Source organism: Pteropus alecto, unplaced genomic scaffold, assembly GCF_000325575.1.
Source record: "Pteropus alecto unplaced genomic scaffold, ASM32557v1 scaffold69, whole genome shotgun sequence".
Classification (NCBI taxonomy): Eukaryota; Metazoa; Chordata; class Mammalia; order Chiroptera; family Pteropodidae; genus Pteropus; species Pteropus alecto.
In genome coordinates, this window is record NW_006494610.1 from 10,747,228 (window position 1) to 10,760,952 (window position 13,725).

At 36.4% G+C, this 13,725-nt stretch overlaps 1 protein-coding gene across 1 annotated transcript in view; it reads left to right on the forward strand.

Moving 5' to 3' along the window:
* The window catches only part of LOC112474005 (membrane-associated guanylate kinase, WW and PDZ domain-containing protein 2-like), a 292,185-nt gene that overhangs the window by 17,013 nt on the left and 261,447 nt on the right, over nucleotides 1–13,725 (forward strand). The window contains exons 3-4 of the mRNA XM_025042189.1: nucleotides 8,252–8,373; nucleotides 10,250–10,432. Coding sequence (XP_024897957.1) covers nucleotides 8,252–8,373; nucleotides 10,250–10,432 — 305 coding nt within the window. The remainder of the gene's footprint in view (nucleotides 1–8,251; nucleotides 8,374–10,249; nucleotides 10,433–13,725) is intronic.

Consider the following 13,725-nt stretch of genomic DNA (forward strand, 5'->3'; position numbering starts at 1 on the left):
TATGATTCCTCACTGTTCTGAGAGTCCTTGGTAATTTTCTGATTCTCCTTGGAGTCAGGCCCCAAAGTATTCCTGTGTCCGTAGCTATGTATGCTGATCATTACATATGAGTGATATGTATGCACAGGTATATAATACTAAATCATATTTTTAGAGTTCAGTGGACTTAGGCTATGTTGTGACTTCACATTTCAAAAACGTATAAATAACTTATTAAGAAATAGCAATTCAGTTCAACATATAGTATATTACAGGTCAGATTATTCTCACCACTCCCAGGACACTGTAATGTCTAGTTCCCCGGACAATGTGATTCTTTATAGTTATGGAGCATCTTTACAGCCCCAGGTAAGAACAATAACTAGTACATTGGATGTAGCCAGTAAATGAAGCTGAAACGATTGAGAGTTCTAGGGAGTACCACAACTTTCCTATGTGGTTGATGGGGTGAAGCTCATCCTTATAATCAAGAACAGGGTGCATCCTCCAGGATGGAGACTTTCAAAGCTACAGCTGTCTATCAGACGAAGGTCATGATGGAAATAGAGAGACTTTGAAACAAAATAAAACCCCATACCATGACTTGGATGTGTCCTTCTAGTCTCGTAACTTTCATCCTCTCCCCCACTCCTCCTGCTTCCACACCACCTCCCTAGGTAATCATACGCATGTGTATTTGCAAGCCCTATACTCTGGCTAAGCAGAGTTCAAGGTTCTTGAACACCTTTGAATCCACTACTGTCTTCTAAAATGCTCCTTTTTCTGTCAAAATACATATGTTTTTCTAAAATCTGCTCAAGTGTCACTTCCTTTGTGAGGCTTTCCCTGCACCCTCAAACTAAGTTGTCTTTTCCTCCTTTCAGTACAAAGGCCAATTGTAGAATCACCAACTGATTCAGATTTACCCAGGACTGTCCACATTTTAAAACTGAAAGTTTCAAGCTCTCAGAAACCCCTTAGTCCTAGGCAAATCGAGGTGGTTGTTTACCCAACTTGTGTGTCTCCCCATTGGTGTATGGGTCCTCTTGTGAAGGGGTTGTGTCATATTCATCTTCGTGTTCCCCAGTGCCTAGCACACTGATTCATGAATTCATATATGAGACAAAGGATTTAAGCCATTCAGATGGTATTGGCAAACACCAGTGGAAGAGGATTTATTTCTCTTGTCTCTTAATACAGAAAGATTTTGAAATAGTGGAGTCTTTTAGTGTCCCTCTAGATAAGCTCTATCTTTCTTCTAAGTTGTTAACTCACTACTTTTGCTCAATCTAGAAGCTAAAGATTAAAAATATCTTTTATTACAATAACCTCCTTCTGAACCCAGCAATAACATTTAGGAGACATATTTTGTAGGAATGAGAAAGGATGGATAAAAAACATTTTAAAATGCATGCCTACTGGCTCTGAAATTTTTGAAAATGAGTCCATGTATCTTGTAGGTCCTGGGGGCTTCATGACCTAAGTGGCAGTGTACATTGCCATTTCTGCTAGGAGCAAAGCATCAAATTTTCCATGTAATTGGTAAATAGTAATGGCTAAGTGATGAATTCCTCTTATACATAAGATACACATAACATACATAATACAGGTTAATATCTTATTAACTAAATAATTTAGTACTACTACTCAGGAGAGGAGGACAGAGCTCATTTATCTGAAAATATCTCCACATTTCAGAAGCTCAGCCCCATTGGGAGTAGAGGACAGACTCTTTAACTGTGAGAGTTTCAGTGCCAATAAATGGATACTCTTCTCAGTCAGCTGTGATTCCACCTCCCAGTTAGACACTGTATCGCCAGATTAGACACTCTCTTGTCCAGGAAGAGCAGGAGAAAAATAACACAAATGACTCAATCTTCCCACCCACATTCCCCTCAGGTACAGTAGGGAACAATGAATGGACATTTATAAAAAGGAAATTAACACTTAACTGGTAGAACTGGGAAAAATATCTTCAAGAGGCAGGATTCAATTATTCTGGTTGGTTTTTTTAATACTTCAAGTACAATAGATTCAATCTTCCATTAATGCAAATCTCATATTTTAAAATCAAGTATATTTTAAATATTAGTCTTTAGAACTTCTAAAATTCAGCTTTTCAAAGCACTGTAAAGTATACATTGTATTATGTAAACCTTATTTTATAGTTCTTTTTGTTCCTGTTTTATCTCCCCTACCAGATCACATGTCTGATTGACCCATGCCCTTTCCTGAACCTCTTACCACTGTGTCTAACGAAGACTATTTGATAAACAAATATTTGATGAATTCCAATAACACTTATTGCACACTTCATCCAAGCACTGTTCTTAAGTGATTTACTCATTTCAATTTGTTTAACATGCACGATAACTTTTACAAGAGGGATATTACTTTTATCTCAAATTTACAGTGAAAAATTCTGAAATACAGAGAGAGTAAATGATGTACCCAAGGTCACATGCCCAGGATATAGTGGGGCTTGGATGTGAATGCCAGCAATGTGACTGCAGTGACCAAGTTCTTAATACACTGTCACCTTCCACGAAGACGGTTGGCTTCAGACGAGCCTCATAGGGTTATTATCCCTCTAAGTTTCCAAAACATGAAGCAGTTTCTATTCCATTTATCCAACATTATGGAGACTTCTCAAAGTTTGTATTAGAATGCATAAAACATAGACAGGGTTGGTGCGATACATGAGTTTGGCTGCTTGTGCAGCTGCAGTACAGGAGTTCAGATGTGAGGATACCTCAGTGTGGTAATATGCAGACTTTCCTGACCACCCAGTAGTGTGGACATCAGAATGGGGGTCAAAGGAAACCTAGGGGATTCCAAGCAACCAGGAAATTCACACTCTTGGATTCAATTCAGAAATTATATTGTTCAAAAAGAAAAAGAAAAAGGAGAAAAGAAAGAAAGAAAAGGAAATTTAAGTAAAATAGATTTGGGAAGTCCCCCAAAAGAGCAAATTTGCATAGAACAGATGACATATTGAACTGCAACCCCAAAACCCCAAGTCAATCTTCTCACTCTTAGTGCTCCCACATTTTGTCCCTAGCATGGTGTGTTTTTCCATATGAGTGTATTTCGACCGCAACACAGGATAGCTGCTAGTTATCACCTCCTCACATCTAAATCTTTTCATCACGAAAGTGGAATGACTTTGTCACCAATCACAAGAATGTCTTGAAAGATTCTGTTTTGAAGGATTTCATGGGTCTTTACCCAAATGCAGATTGGTTACATCACATAAGCTTGTCCTAAGCTTCACATAAAGTTCTGACTGCCACAATATATATATGTTATGGCAGAGTTAAACTGGAAAACAGTGAGATCTATCACCTTTCATGCATGCCTACTTCCATCTGTGCATTTATTCAACAAATATTTATTGAGCACTGGCTACTTCATACCTCGGAGAGTTAGTGTAGCCACTCTGAACACCTTAGAAATATTTTACTGTGACACAATCTCCACTTGAAAGTTTCTCTCTTCTCTCCCTCACATTGACCCAAAGATTCACTTTTAAACTATTAACTAAAGTCAAGATCATGGGATAATAGCCAGTGGGTATAAAAGGTATCATTCTTGATTATGCACTACAAGTGTCCCTCTCCAAAAACCCAGGTGAAGTAAGGTGGAATGGACAAGTTGGAATATGGAGGGAGCTCTGGTTAGTGTGAGGGTCAGATCGTGGCAGACCTGTCCTTTGTGTACTGATGGGCGCAGGAAGTACGACTTTTCTTTCATTTCTTCCATCACCTTGTCACAGTGAAGGTGGTAGCAGCCAAAGAGGGCACTGACCTGGAACTTCCTTTGGCAGCATATCATTCAATCAGCCACAACTATTTTCTTTGCTCTGTGCCTTTCTGAAACTTCTGATGCCACAAGCCTTCTCTTCAGGAGCAAAATAGCGTTTCCTAGTACTCCCTAAGGATGCATATAGAAAAAGAGACTTCTACATACATCTTATTAAGTAAGAAACTCCTTATTCAACTACTGTTTTAAACTTTCTCAGCCCCTAACTCAAGGGATTGCAACCCTAGCTACACATTAGAGTTACCTTGGAAGATTTTTAAAAATATATGCCAATGCTTGTACCCCATTCAGAGATTATGGCTCACTCGTTTTAGGGTGGGTCCAAGTCTTCTCTGTTTTTGTTTTTGTTTTAAGCTCCACAGCTTTATCCTGAACTACAAAGCACTGGCACATGTAGGACAGTCAAGGATGGAATCCCACCCTTGAATATCCTGAGCCCTTTGCTATTCCAACATGAAGTGTCTCATATCAATAGTCTTTCCTGTTTGTAAAGGGAAAATGGTGTTAGGACATATCCACTTCAGAATATGCCTCTTATTCCCTTAGCCCCTAACACCTAAAGATTCTATTAGTAAAATATGACAATAGACTAGATATAATTAAGGAGTAAGAACTCTTTGTATCATCCCAGATTCTTTTTCTGTATAGAAGCTAGATGAAATAGTAATTATGTCGCAGAGACTAAACAATAAGGAGGAGAATGGCATTTGTCATTCACATCTTTTGTTCACATTATAAGACCCCCAAAACCTTTCTATAGGGACTTGAAACTATTCATTTTAGAAGCACAAGGAAGACAAGGCTTCCCTATTCAGCTACAATCATATTTCTTTGTGATATGTCTTTTAAAGCTTTGGAGCATTTTAAGTTTTAAATGAATGACTTCATTTGTGACAATGTAAATGTTTTGTAGCAATTAGCTCAGGATACTAAAGCCATACCCAGCTTTCACTATTTGTGCCAGACTAGTTCATTGGTATTTTCATTCTCTGTGAACTCTAGAAACTCACTTTGATGGTGAATGGAATAGTTTCAACATTCTGTTCATAAAGCAGGTGGCTACATATTGACTTTTCTAAGGAAATAATTACATGCAGGTGGCAAGTTGGAGGAACCCAACAGTATATGTAAATGTACCCTGAGAAAGTTCTTATAATGCATTTTCTAAGGATAAAGTTATGCATTTGATGAACAATGACCTAGCAAAAGAGGAATAGAACAGATAGGAAATGAGGAAAGCTGATACTTTGGTACACTTCAAAACTGTTTCTTGTTTTCTCAAAATCACTACCATATATTTATAAACAAAAGTCCTAAAACACACACTCATCATTTAGTTATTTAACAAAAAAAATTATCTTTCACTCTGCTTGATGCTTAGTATACAGAGATGAGTAATACATGGACCCTGCACACAGGTGTGTACAATCTAGAGAAGGAACTAAAAATGAAAATCAATCATTAAAACACAGTGTCATAAGGTTATTATAATCCTATAAATTCATTGTTGTGAAATTTCATTTATGACGTTATATACTATATCACAGAAACCTCTTTATCCAAGACCTGGAAAGAATGATCTCATAAGACTCAGTAACAGGAGTACTATATCCTTCAGAACTGTCTTGGGTTTATCTTAAACAGTCTGAAGAATATAACTGGTTTCTTTCCCCTATTGAATTAGCAGCTTGAAAGCTCAAAGCTAATTTGCAACATAACTCTAGTAAATAAGTAGGACCTTATATTATCAATTTTGTCTATCGATCTTCCACTTAGAATCAACTAACTTTACCCAGATTTTGTTTTCATTGTTGTTGTTGTTCTTTAAAAGTGCTTCAAATCCTCTTACTGATGAGGCAGGGTATAAGAAAATACACTAAGTTGGCAGAAGTCTGTTGATGGCTTTATGAGAGCCACAGAGGGAACATAATGCAGGCTGGGAATGTTGCTGGCAGGTTATGGGACAATGGGGAAAGCATTGTGAAAATAACAATAACAGCAGCAGCAATTAGTAATAAAAGAAATAAAGAATAACTATATCTTACAATTATGGTGTCCTCCCTATGTATATATGCTTTGCAAACATCATTTCTCTTCACAGCAACCCCAGGAAGTAGATATTAATGTCCTCATTTTATGAATGAGGATATTGATGCTTAGAGAGTTTAGTTATTTGCCCAGGACACCACCTCAAACCCAGGTTGTCAGGTACCGCACCATTGATACACTGAATCTCACGTGACAAGATAAGAGGCTTGATAGGGTGTTGCTGCTTAGAGTAGCTCCAAGTGGGTGCAAAGCAAAGGGTGCACGTGGTGATGCAGCCAAAGGTGAAGCTACAGAGATAAATAAGGGTAAAGTCAGGAATAATATTTCTTTAGGTAACAGAAAGACTTCAAGGATTATATAAGGAAAAATGGAGAAAAGTGACGAGAGACTTCAAATGCTGACCCTTCTGAAATAGAGTGACACTGTCCGAGTTTGTGGAACAGAGAAGCTTTGAAAGTTCGCATGTCATAATTCATTACACACCACAGATTGTGGGGACTCCTTCGTGTGCAAGAGCATTATAGTAGCATTTACTTCCAATGGATAATAATTTTACCTGAGACAGATTTACTTTGAACCCCATACCGGTGAGTTCCATTACCAAAGGACATTGTCATAGGAACCCCCTTCCTGAACAGCACCACAGCCTATACCAAAGGCAACATGAGAGAAAGATCCTGGTGCTGTTAGCCCCACGCCCCCAGAAAAGCCTTTCCTATGTACTCTAAATAGTCACAGTGATGGTGATGATAAGAGGATGGTGGTGGTGGCCATGATGATGACAGTTGCTGCTAGTTACTGAGCATGTCTATGCTTGAAGCTCTGTGTCAATATTCATTATTTCATTGAATCCTCATAACCACCCCAGGTGGAAGAAAATGTTATGCCCATATAATAGATGAAGATACTAAAGTTCAGGTTTAATAACTTGCCTGAAGTCAAACAACTAATCAAGGGGTAGAGCTGGATTTTGAATCCAGGACTAATTGATTCCAAAGCCTGTGTGACAGGCAGCTACTCTATGCTGCCTCCCATGAGGAAGTAATTAGATATTGTAATTGTCTTATGTTTCTGACAACTGCTTTGTTGGCTCACCGGGAATTATCTAATTTATACTAATAGAAAATCAGTTGTCGAGATTTTGCTTCTTTTACCTCCTTTTTTCTGATGTCTAATTTTAGAAGACATAAAGTGAGAGGATTGTATGTGATGTGTATGTGTGTACATACACATTAAATATGTACGTACTTGTCATTGCGAAGCTATACATTGAATAGAGAAGGTATGTAGATGAGAGATGCATTTCAGAGATAGACATGGTCAACACCAGTTTCATTAACTGGGCATGTAATTTAGAGCAAGTCATTCGGCCTTCTGTGTGTCAGTCTCATTGCCTTAAAATGATATAATTAGAAATCAAGACGGTTGCCATGAGGCTTAACTGAGGAAATTTACATATAGTAGCTGTCATGGAGATAAGTACTCAGTTATTGTTCATTCTTCTTCTAACCCCTCTCTCCTCTTCGTGCTTTCAATCCATGATCCTATTTCTGTTTGTACTAAGAACCAAAATCAATGTATATGCCAGACTTCTCATGATGCATTTATATCCTAGAGAAAGAACTAAATGGCACTGTTATTAGGCATCATCATTGGTTTCTGCCCTCTCCATGGACAGAGAACTCTAAATTTCATAGAAGAATTCATTATACTGTAAGGATACTTTGAGGAATTCTTATTCTATAAGACCTTAGTTTTGCTGATCCACAGTTACTTCTAGCCACTCTGTGTCTAATATCTATGAGTTTATCATCTCACTGTGTAGAAAGTATATACTCTACTATGATTGATCTCAGCATCGACTGTCCTACAGTACTCTACAACTTCCACAAAATCCCTGGGAGTCTTTCCTCCTGTATCCCAGCCCTTCAATCCAAATCTGTCTGAAGCTAAAAAGCATGGACTTCGGTTGCTATAAGAGTAATCATTGAACGTACCCTTATACTTACTTCATAGGGGCTTTGCGAAGCTTAGATGACACTCTTTTCTTCATCATCATTTGGTATTTCATTTGTTGACCATTTATTTTAATACACCAAACTCATCTCAAACTAACACAGTAGACTGGAAAGCAAGTAACTCATTCTAGTTCTTCTGGCTCAATCACACATAATTTAAAGACAGTAACATATGATAGAGCCACTGAGAAATTGATGTTGGCACAGTCATGTGTACTGTACACCAGCCAGTCTCAGCAAAGGCCTGACTTCATGCCTGGTGGGGCATTTGACTGTAATCACAGAAGGTGTTTCTTAATCGCCTGCTCTCTATAGAGATATACGTATGTCCTCTTAAATGAATTTGCCATGCTGTTATCCTAATCTGAAATTTTATTTTTCAGCCACATAAATAGAAGAACACAGTTTGAAAACCCTGTCCTGGAAGCAAAAAGGAAGCTACAGCAGCATAACATGCCCCACACAGAACTTGGAACAAAGCCCCTGCAGGCCCCAGGTTTCCGAGGTTGGTACCTATTAACATGTGATGTTTCAAGGGGAAATATTGTCTATCAAACTGCCTGCTCTTCCAAATATGTCTTTATCTTGGACAATTCCAAATAATTGATTGGCTTTCCCCAAACCCTCCTATTAGCTTTAACAGAGTATTTGCTATTTTTCTAAGCTAATGCATTTAGCAACCACAGATGAAGTTAAAGCCTCAGGCAGCTCGTTACAGTAATTTACAGCATGTTGCCAGGTGGAGATTAATGGGTTTAGACAGTGGTACTTTAAACTGCAGAGATGCATAGTGAGTCAGAAGTTTGTCCTCAAAAGACCAAGCACCAGAATGAGGCTTGTTCTCCTTTGTGACAGTAGACGGCTCCTCATCGACATTACCTAGGCCCAAATCTGTCCATCCCAGCGCTGCCCCAGCGAGGTCGTGCAGCGTGAGTGACTTGTCATATTATCAGCGCAACCACTCCCCGAGGCCCTGGCCTGTCGGTATGTCCGGGGCTGCTTGCTGCACCTGACTACACCTTAGAGCCACACAGTGAAATGAGATGCTGCACAAACTTTTCACATCTTCATGGGCTCTTACTCATCATGGAAGCAAGGAGGCTTTTGCAGTCGGGAGGCCTAGATTTGCCTGCTGATTTTCACACCATACACAACAGCACAATTACAATGAATGTAAAGGTCTCACGTTGAACTTCTCTCCAAATATAAACGTTACTTTCATAAAGGAACCATAGGTAACAAAGTTATGTTTTTTTATTTTTATTTTAAAGAAGCTTTCTCTATTTTTAACAAAGATATATGTAATATATAAATAGACAAAGTAAAATTTCAGTATTACTCATTATTTTATAATTTGTCCATTATAGAACACCTGAAATATAACAGCAGGAGTATCATACAAAATACTTAACTAAGTTACCATGTACAGTTTGACTGTTACGAATATCAAGTCATATCAACCAAACTCTAACAACTAAAAATATATAGAAAATACTTGACTGAGATAGCATTTAAAAGATATTAATTCTGCTTCCTAGTACTGTTATTATTTTTACAGCACTTAATATATTATTAGGAATATGTTTATTATAGATCATAGCTAGAAAAGCATATGTATAAGAAATTAGTGGTCAAACCTATACAAGTGGATTCTAGTTCTGTTCAAATTATTTAGGTATATGATTAGAATATATTAACATATTATTACAAAATGTGTTACCTTTACATTCATAATTATATCTAGAAATATTGGCTTGCCTTTTGCTCACATTTTAGAGTATACTAAACACTATTGGGTAAGTAAAAATTAATTTATCTGATTATTTTATACCATCTCACAATATAAGCAAAAGTTAACCCAGTCCCACATCCAGGTACTCTTTCTAAACAATTTAGACATGTGAATAGGTGGCAACATTCCACAGCTTTTTTTCTTTTTAGAGCGAAATCATCTATTTCAGTTTGCTAGTCCTATTCTTTTAAGGTTTTGCGCAGAACCAGCTTGGACTCTTAGAACAAGAGGAATGTATTCAGAAGCGTCTGGATGATTTGGGGTTCCTCTTTATCTGAAGGTGCTGACAGCCTGTTGATTCAGCCTTTTTAAGCACCTAGAAGGGCTACTTTAGTGAATAGAAACATTGACTTGACAAAAAATATCTCTCCAAACCAAGCAGCTTTATTACTTTTTCCTGGATGCTTGGGACTGCTCTGCGTTTGTAGGAAGTACTAAGAGTTTTGCTCCTGCAGTCACCCCCTGCTTGTATTTACTATAGGAGACCCCCCACATTTACCCGGGGATGGCTGCTCAGGACTAGCTTTGCCTGTGTAAGAACCTGCCTTAAACGCGCTTTTTCTTTTTTAACTTATATTGGCCAATGTAGAAAAACCACTCTTCACCCGGGATGCATCCCAGTTGAAGGGAACATTCCTCAGCACCACCCTAAAAAAGAGCAATATGGGTTTTGGATTTACCATCATTGGTGGAGATGAGCCTGATGAGTTTCTGCAGGTGAAAAGTGTGATTCCGGACGGGCCTGCAGCACAAGATGGGAAAATGGAAACGGGTAAGTCGCTGGGTGCCTTAGAAAATTGTTTTGCAACATCTTTTTTTCTGAGGAAAATATGTGGAGCTTCTTTCTGTTTTTTTAATTTGAAGGTCACTTCACTTTTGAAAAACTGCAAATTATGTTTTCCTACATTTAAAAGTATCAAATTAAAGGATTTCGAAGATAGCTTTAAATATTTTGTCTCATTTTTCAGACTGCCCTTTCTATTTGCTGGACTCAGTGGGCTCTTGAGATTGACACTTTTCTAATTTATTTCTAGAGTTTCTTCTTAGGGATGTGATTAACATTTTTTACTTTTCTAGCTTATATTCAGCCACTGATATTTTTTAATCTGTATTAATTTTATAATATTCTCATGCTGAACTGCCCAGGTTAGGTATTTAAATATGCATGCTCATACCATAGAAAAAATTTTAAATGGTATTCATGTTTGTATGTGCCCATATGTTCTTAAATATAAGATTTTTTCTCTAGTCCTTATGAATTTAATTTCCATATGCAGTTACTTGGATGTCTATCAAATTATAATCAAAATTAAATTAGCATGGAAATGCAGAGACAAATTGCTAAGGGAAAAAAATATAAAAGGTGCACAGAGGTCAAGAAAAAGGTAATGAACTAAGTCTGATTTTGCAGTCTAATTTTAAATTCTTCTACCTAGCCCGTGACCTTGGATTAGTTCCATAATTTATAAATACTGGTTTCCTTATCTGACAAAAAAGAGTAGATATCAGATTTGATCTTGTGTATTTAAAATGCTGATTCAAGAATTTTGTAGTGTTGCATTTGAAATGCCTTAGACAAAATATTATAAACTGTAGTAACTACACTTTAAATAACTATATCACCATTTCACATTTTTAACAACATTGATTTAATTTGTTATATCAACTTGCTAAAGTCAATAGTCTGGTAAATACATAAATTAGAGAATTACTTTTGAAAAAAGTTATGATATTTGGATAGTCTATATATTTATGAATTATTATTTCTTGGATTTTAAAGTGCTTTGTGTATGAAAAAATAAAATAAAATTCAGGTATTCATCTGGGGTTTTTAATTTTAAAAGTAATGAGTGCTTTATTGCCATTTGCTAAATGGCTCCAGTAGAAATAACTTCTGTTCAAGGTCACTTAATGAGTGTATTTGCTGCTGCCACTTTCTAGTGAGTAATAATACATTTAATAGATGTTACATATCCTTAAAACTTGAGTGAAGTTTCAAAACTAACTCACCACATTTTTCAAACACTACTGTTGTAAAACATGAGTACATAATTTTCTGCAACAGTAAACTAGAATGTGTCCAATTCTACTCTTCATCTGGTGATATTTTACTAGGCATCCACACTTTGATGGTGACAAAAAATCACAGCGAAACATCAAATGATTCAAATAAAAATCTTCCTGTTGTCTACAGTTAGAATAAGAGGAAATTATGGAATTAATGCCATCGTAGCAGAGGGGGAAAGATTCCCAAAGCTTCTGAATTTCAGTGAAATGTTTTTTACACCTATTTCTTTTTGTAATAAAAAAATCCAGTTATTTTTTCTCTGACCCAACCCCTTATTTCATGTTTCAAAACTAGAGAAGACTTCTTTCAGTATAAACTTAAAAGCCAAAATAAAATATTTGCACAGCTAAGCTTTCTCCTTTCCTACTCATTTTCCTAATGTGTCATGCCACACAGTCCCTTATTCAACAACAGAGTCAAAGTTTTATGTAGAATGTAAGAGATTTCTTCAAGATAATCACAAAACGGGTCCTAATAGAGACAGAAGAACCTAGGATTTAATTCTATTCACTGTTTCCTATGTATTCTTCTGTTTATTAATTCAAGAAACACCTGTTAAGCTCTTCTCTTTCACAGTCGTTGCAGTTCACCAGGATTACAAAAATAGACGTGACAAGGGTGCAGCTCTCAAGAAGTTTATGTCTAGGAGGGGCCTTGGATATATAAACTCGGTATTGTAACGTAATGTAAATAGGATGAGTCTATAATAACCATGCTGTTGACACAGTCTAAAGAGTGGGGGGAGAGAGCAACAGAAATTTTTAAAAAGAAAAGTGTGTTCCTAACTATAGAATTTTATTAGGCTTTTATAAGGATGGGCATTTCTCTCATCAGAAAATAATTTAATAAAATGTTGAAATCTGTTTGCTAAATATTCGAAAATATTTAAATGTTTATTTTTAATTTAGAGATAATTTAAAATGAAATGAAACAGATTTCTGTGGCATTCCCCAAGTGACAATAGAACGGCTCCTCTGTTTAGTTCACATTTTGTGAACGTGCATATGTGCCAGGCATTCTGATAATTATTAGGAATGCAAAACTGAAGAGATAAATATTTTTATCATCAAGAAGCTTACAGTATAGAAATAATGGGTGATATGTTAATAAATATTTATATCAATGGAATAATAAAAAATGTACAAAGTTTATAAATAGTACAGAGGAAAGGGTGATCAATTCTATTGGTAAATGCTTGGGGAAGGGCTCATGGAGAAGGTAATGCCTGACGGACTTTTCAGTGATGAGCAGGCATTTGCTGGGTGGGCAAGTGAGGAAAGCTATAGGAAGAGCAAATGGTATATGCAAAGGCACAGTAGTGGGGATCAACTCAGAAAAGATTCATACGCCATCACAGTGTACATTAATATATCAGTAGGAGTTCCTAGGAGGTTTTGAGAAAAATGATAACCATAACTATTTAGACAAACATCAAAGAATACTATATAGTCATATATCTTCAAATAAAACACATAAATATCATAAATGCACACATCACATATCTATCTATAAAATCTTTCTCGTATAAATTTTCAACCAATTAGGCAGAAGTTTACTCTGACTGAAGTTTTCTTTATTTGTGTGTCCCTAAAACCTAAAATTTCCAGGCAAATAGCCGGTGCTCAATAAGTATGGGATCGATGGATGATGAATGCATACTCTTAGAAATTAAGAAGCGAAATTTCAATTAGACAAATTCCACTATTACAGTATAGCATAGTCAGTGTAATTGGACCAATCACTTACTACTGAAGCAAAAACAAATCAGCTTTCCAGTTTCCAGATGAAACGAAAAAAGAGAAATACATGTTAGGGACAAAGTTAATTTCCTTTTTTGTAATGATTTCATCTATAAATGAACCTGAAAACTTAATAAAATCAATAGACACTACAGATATAAACAAATCATTAGTATTTAAAAGGTGAGCAGTCTCATCTGACATTGAAATAAGCATAAAAACATTTTAATCAACTTTTTGTAGCTCTAGGTTATGTCT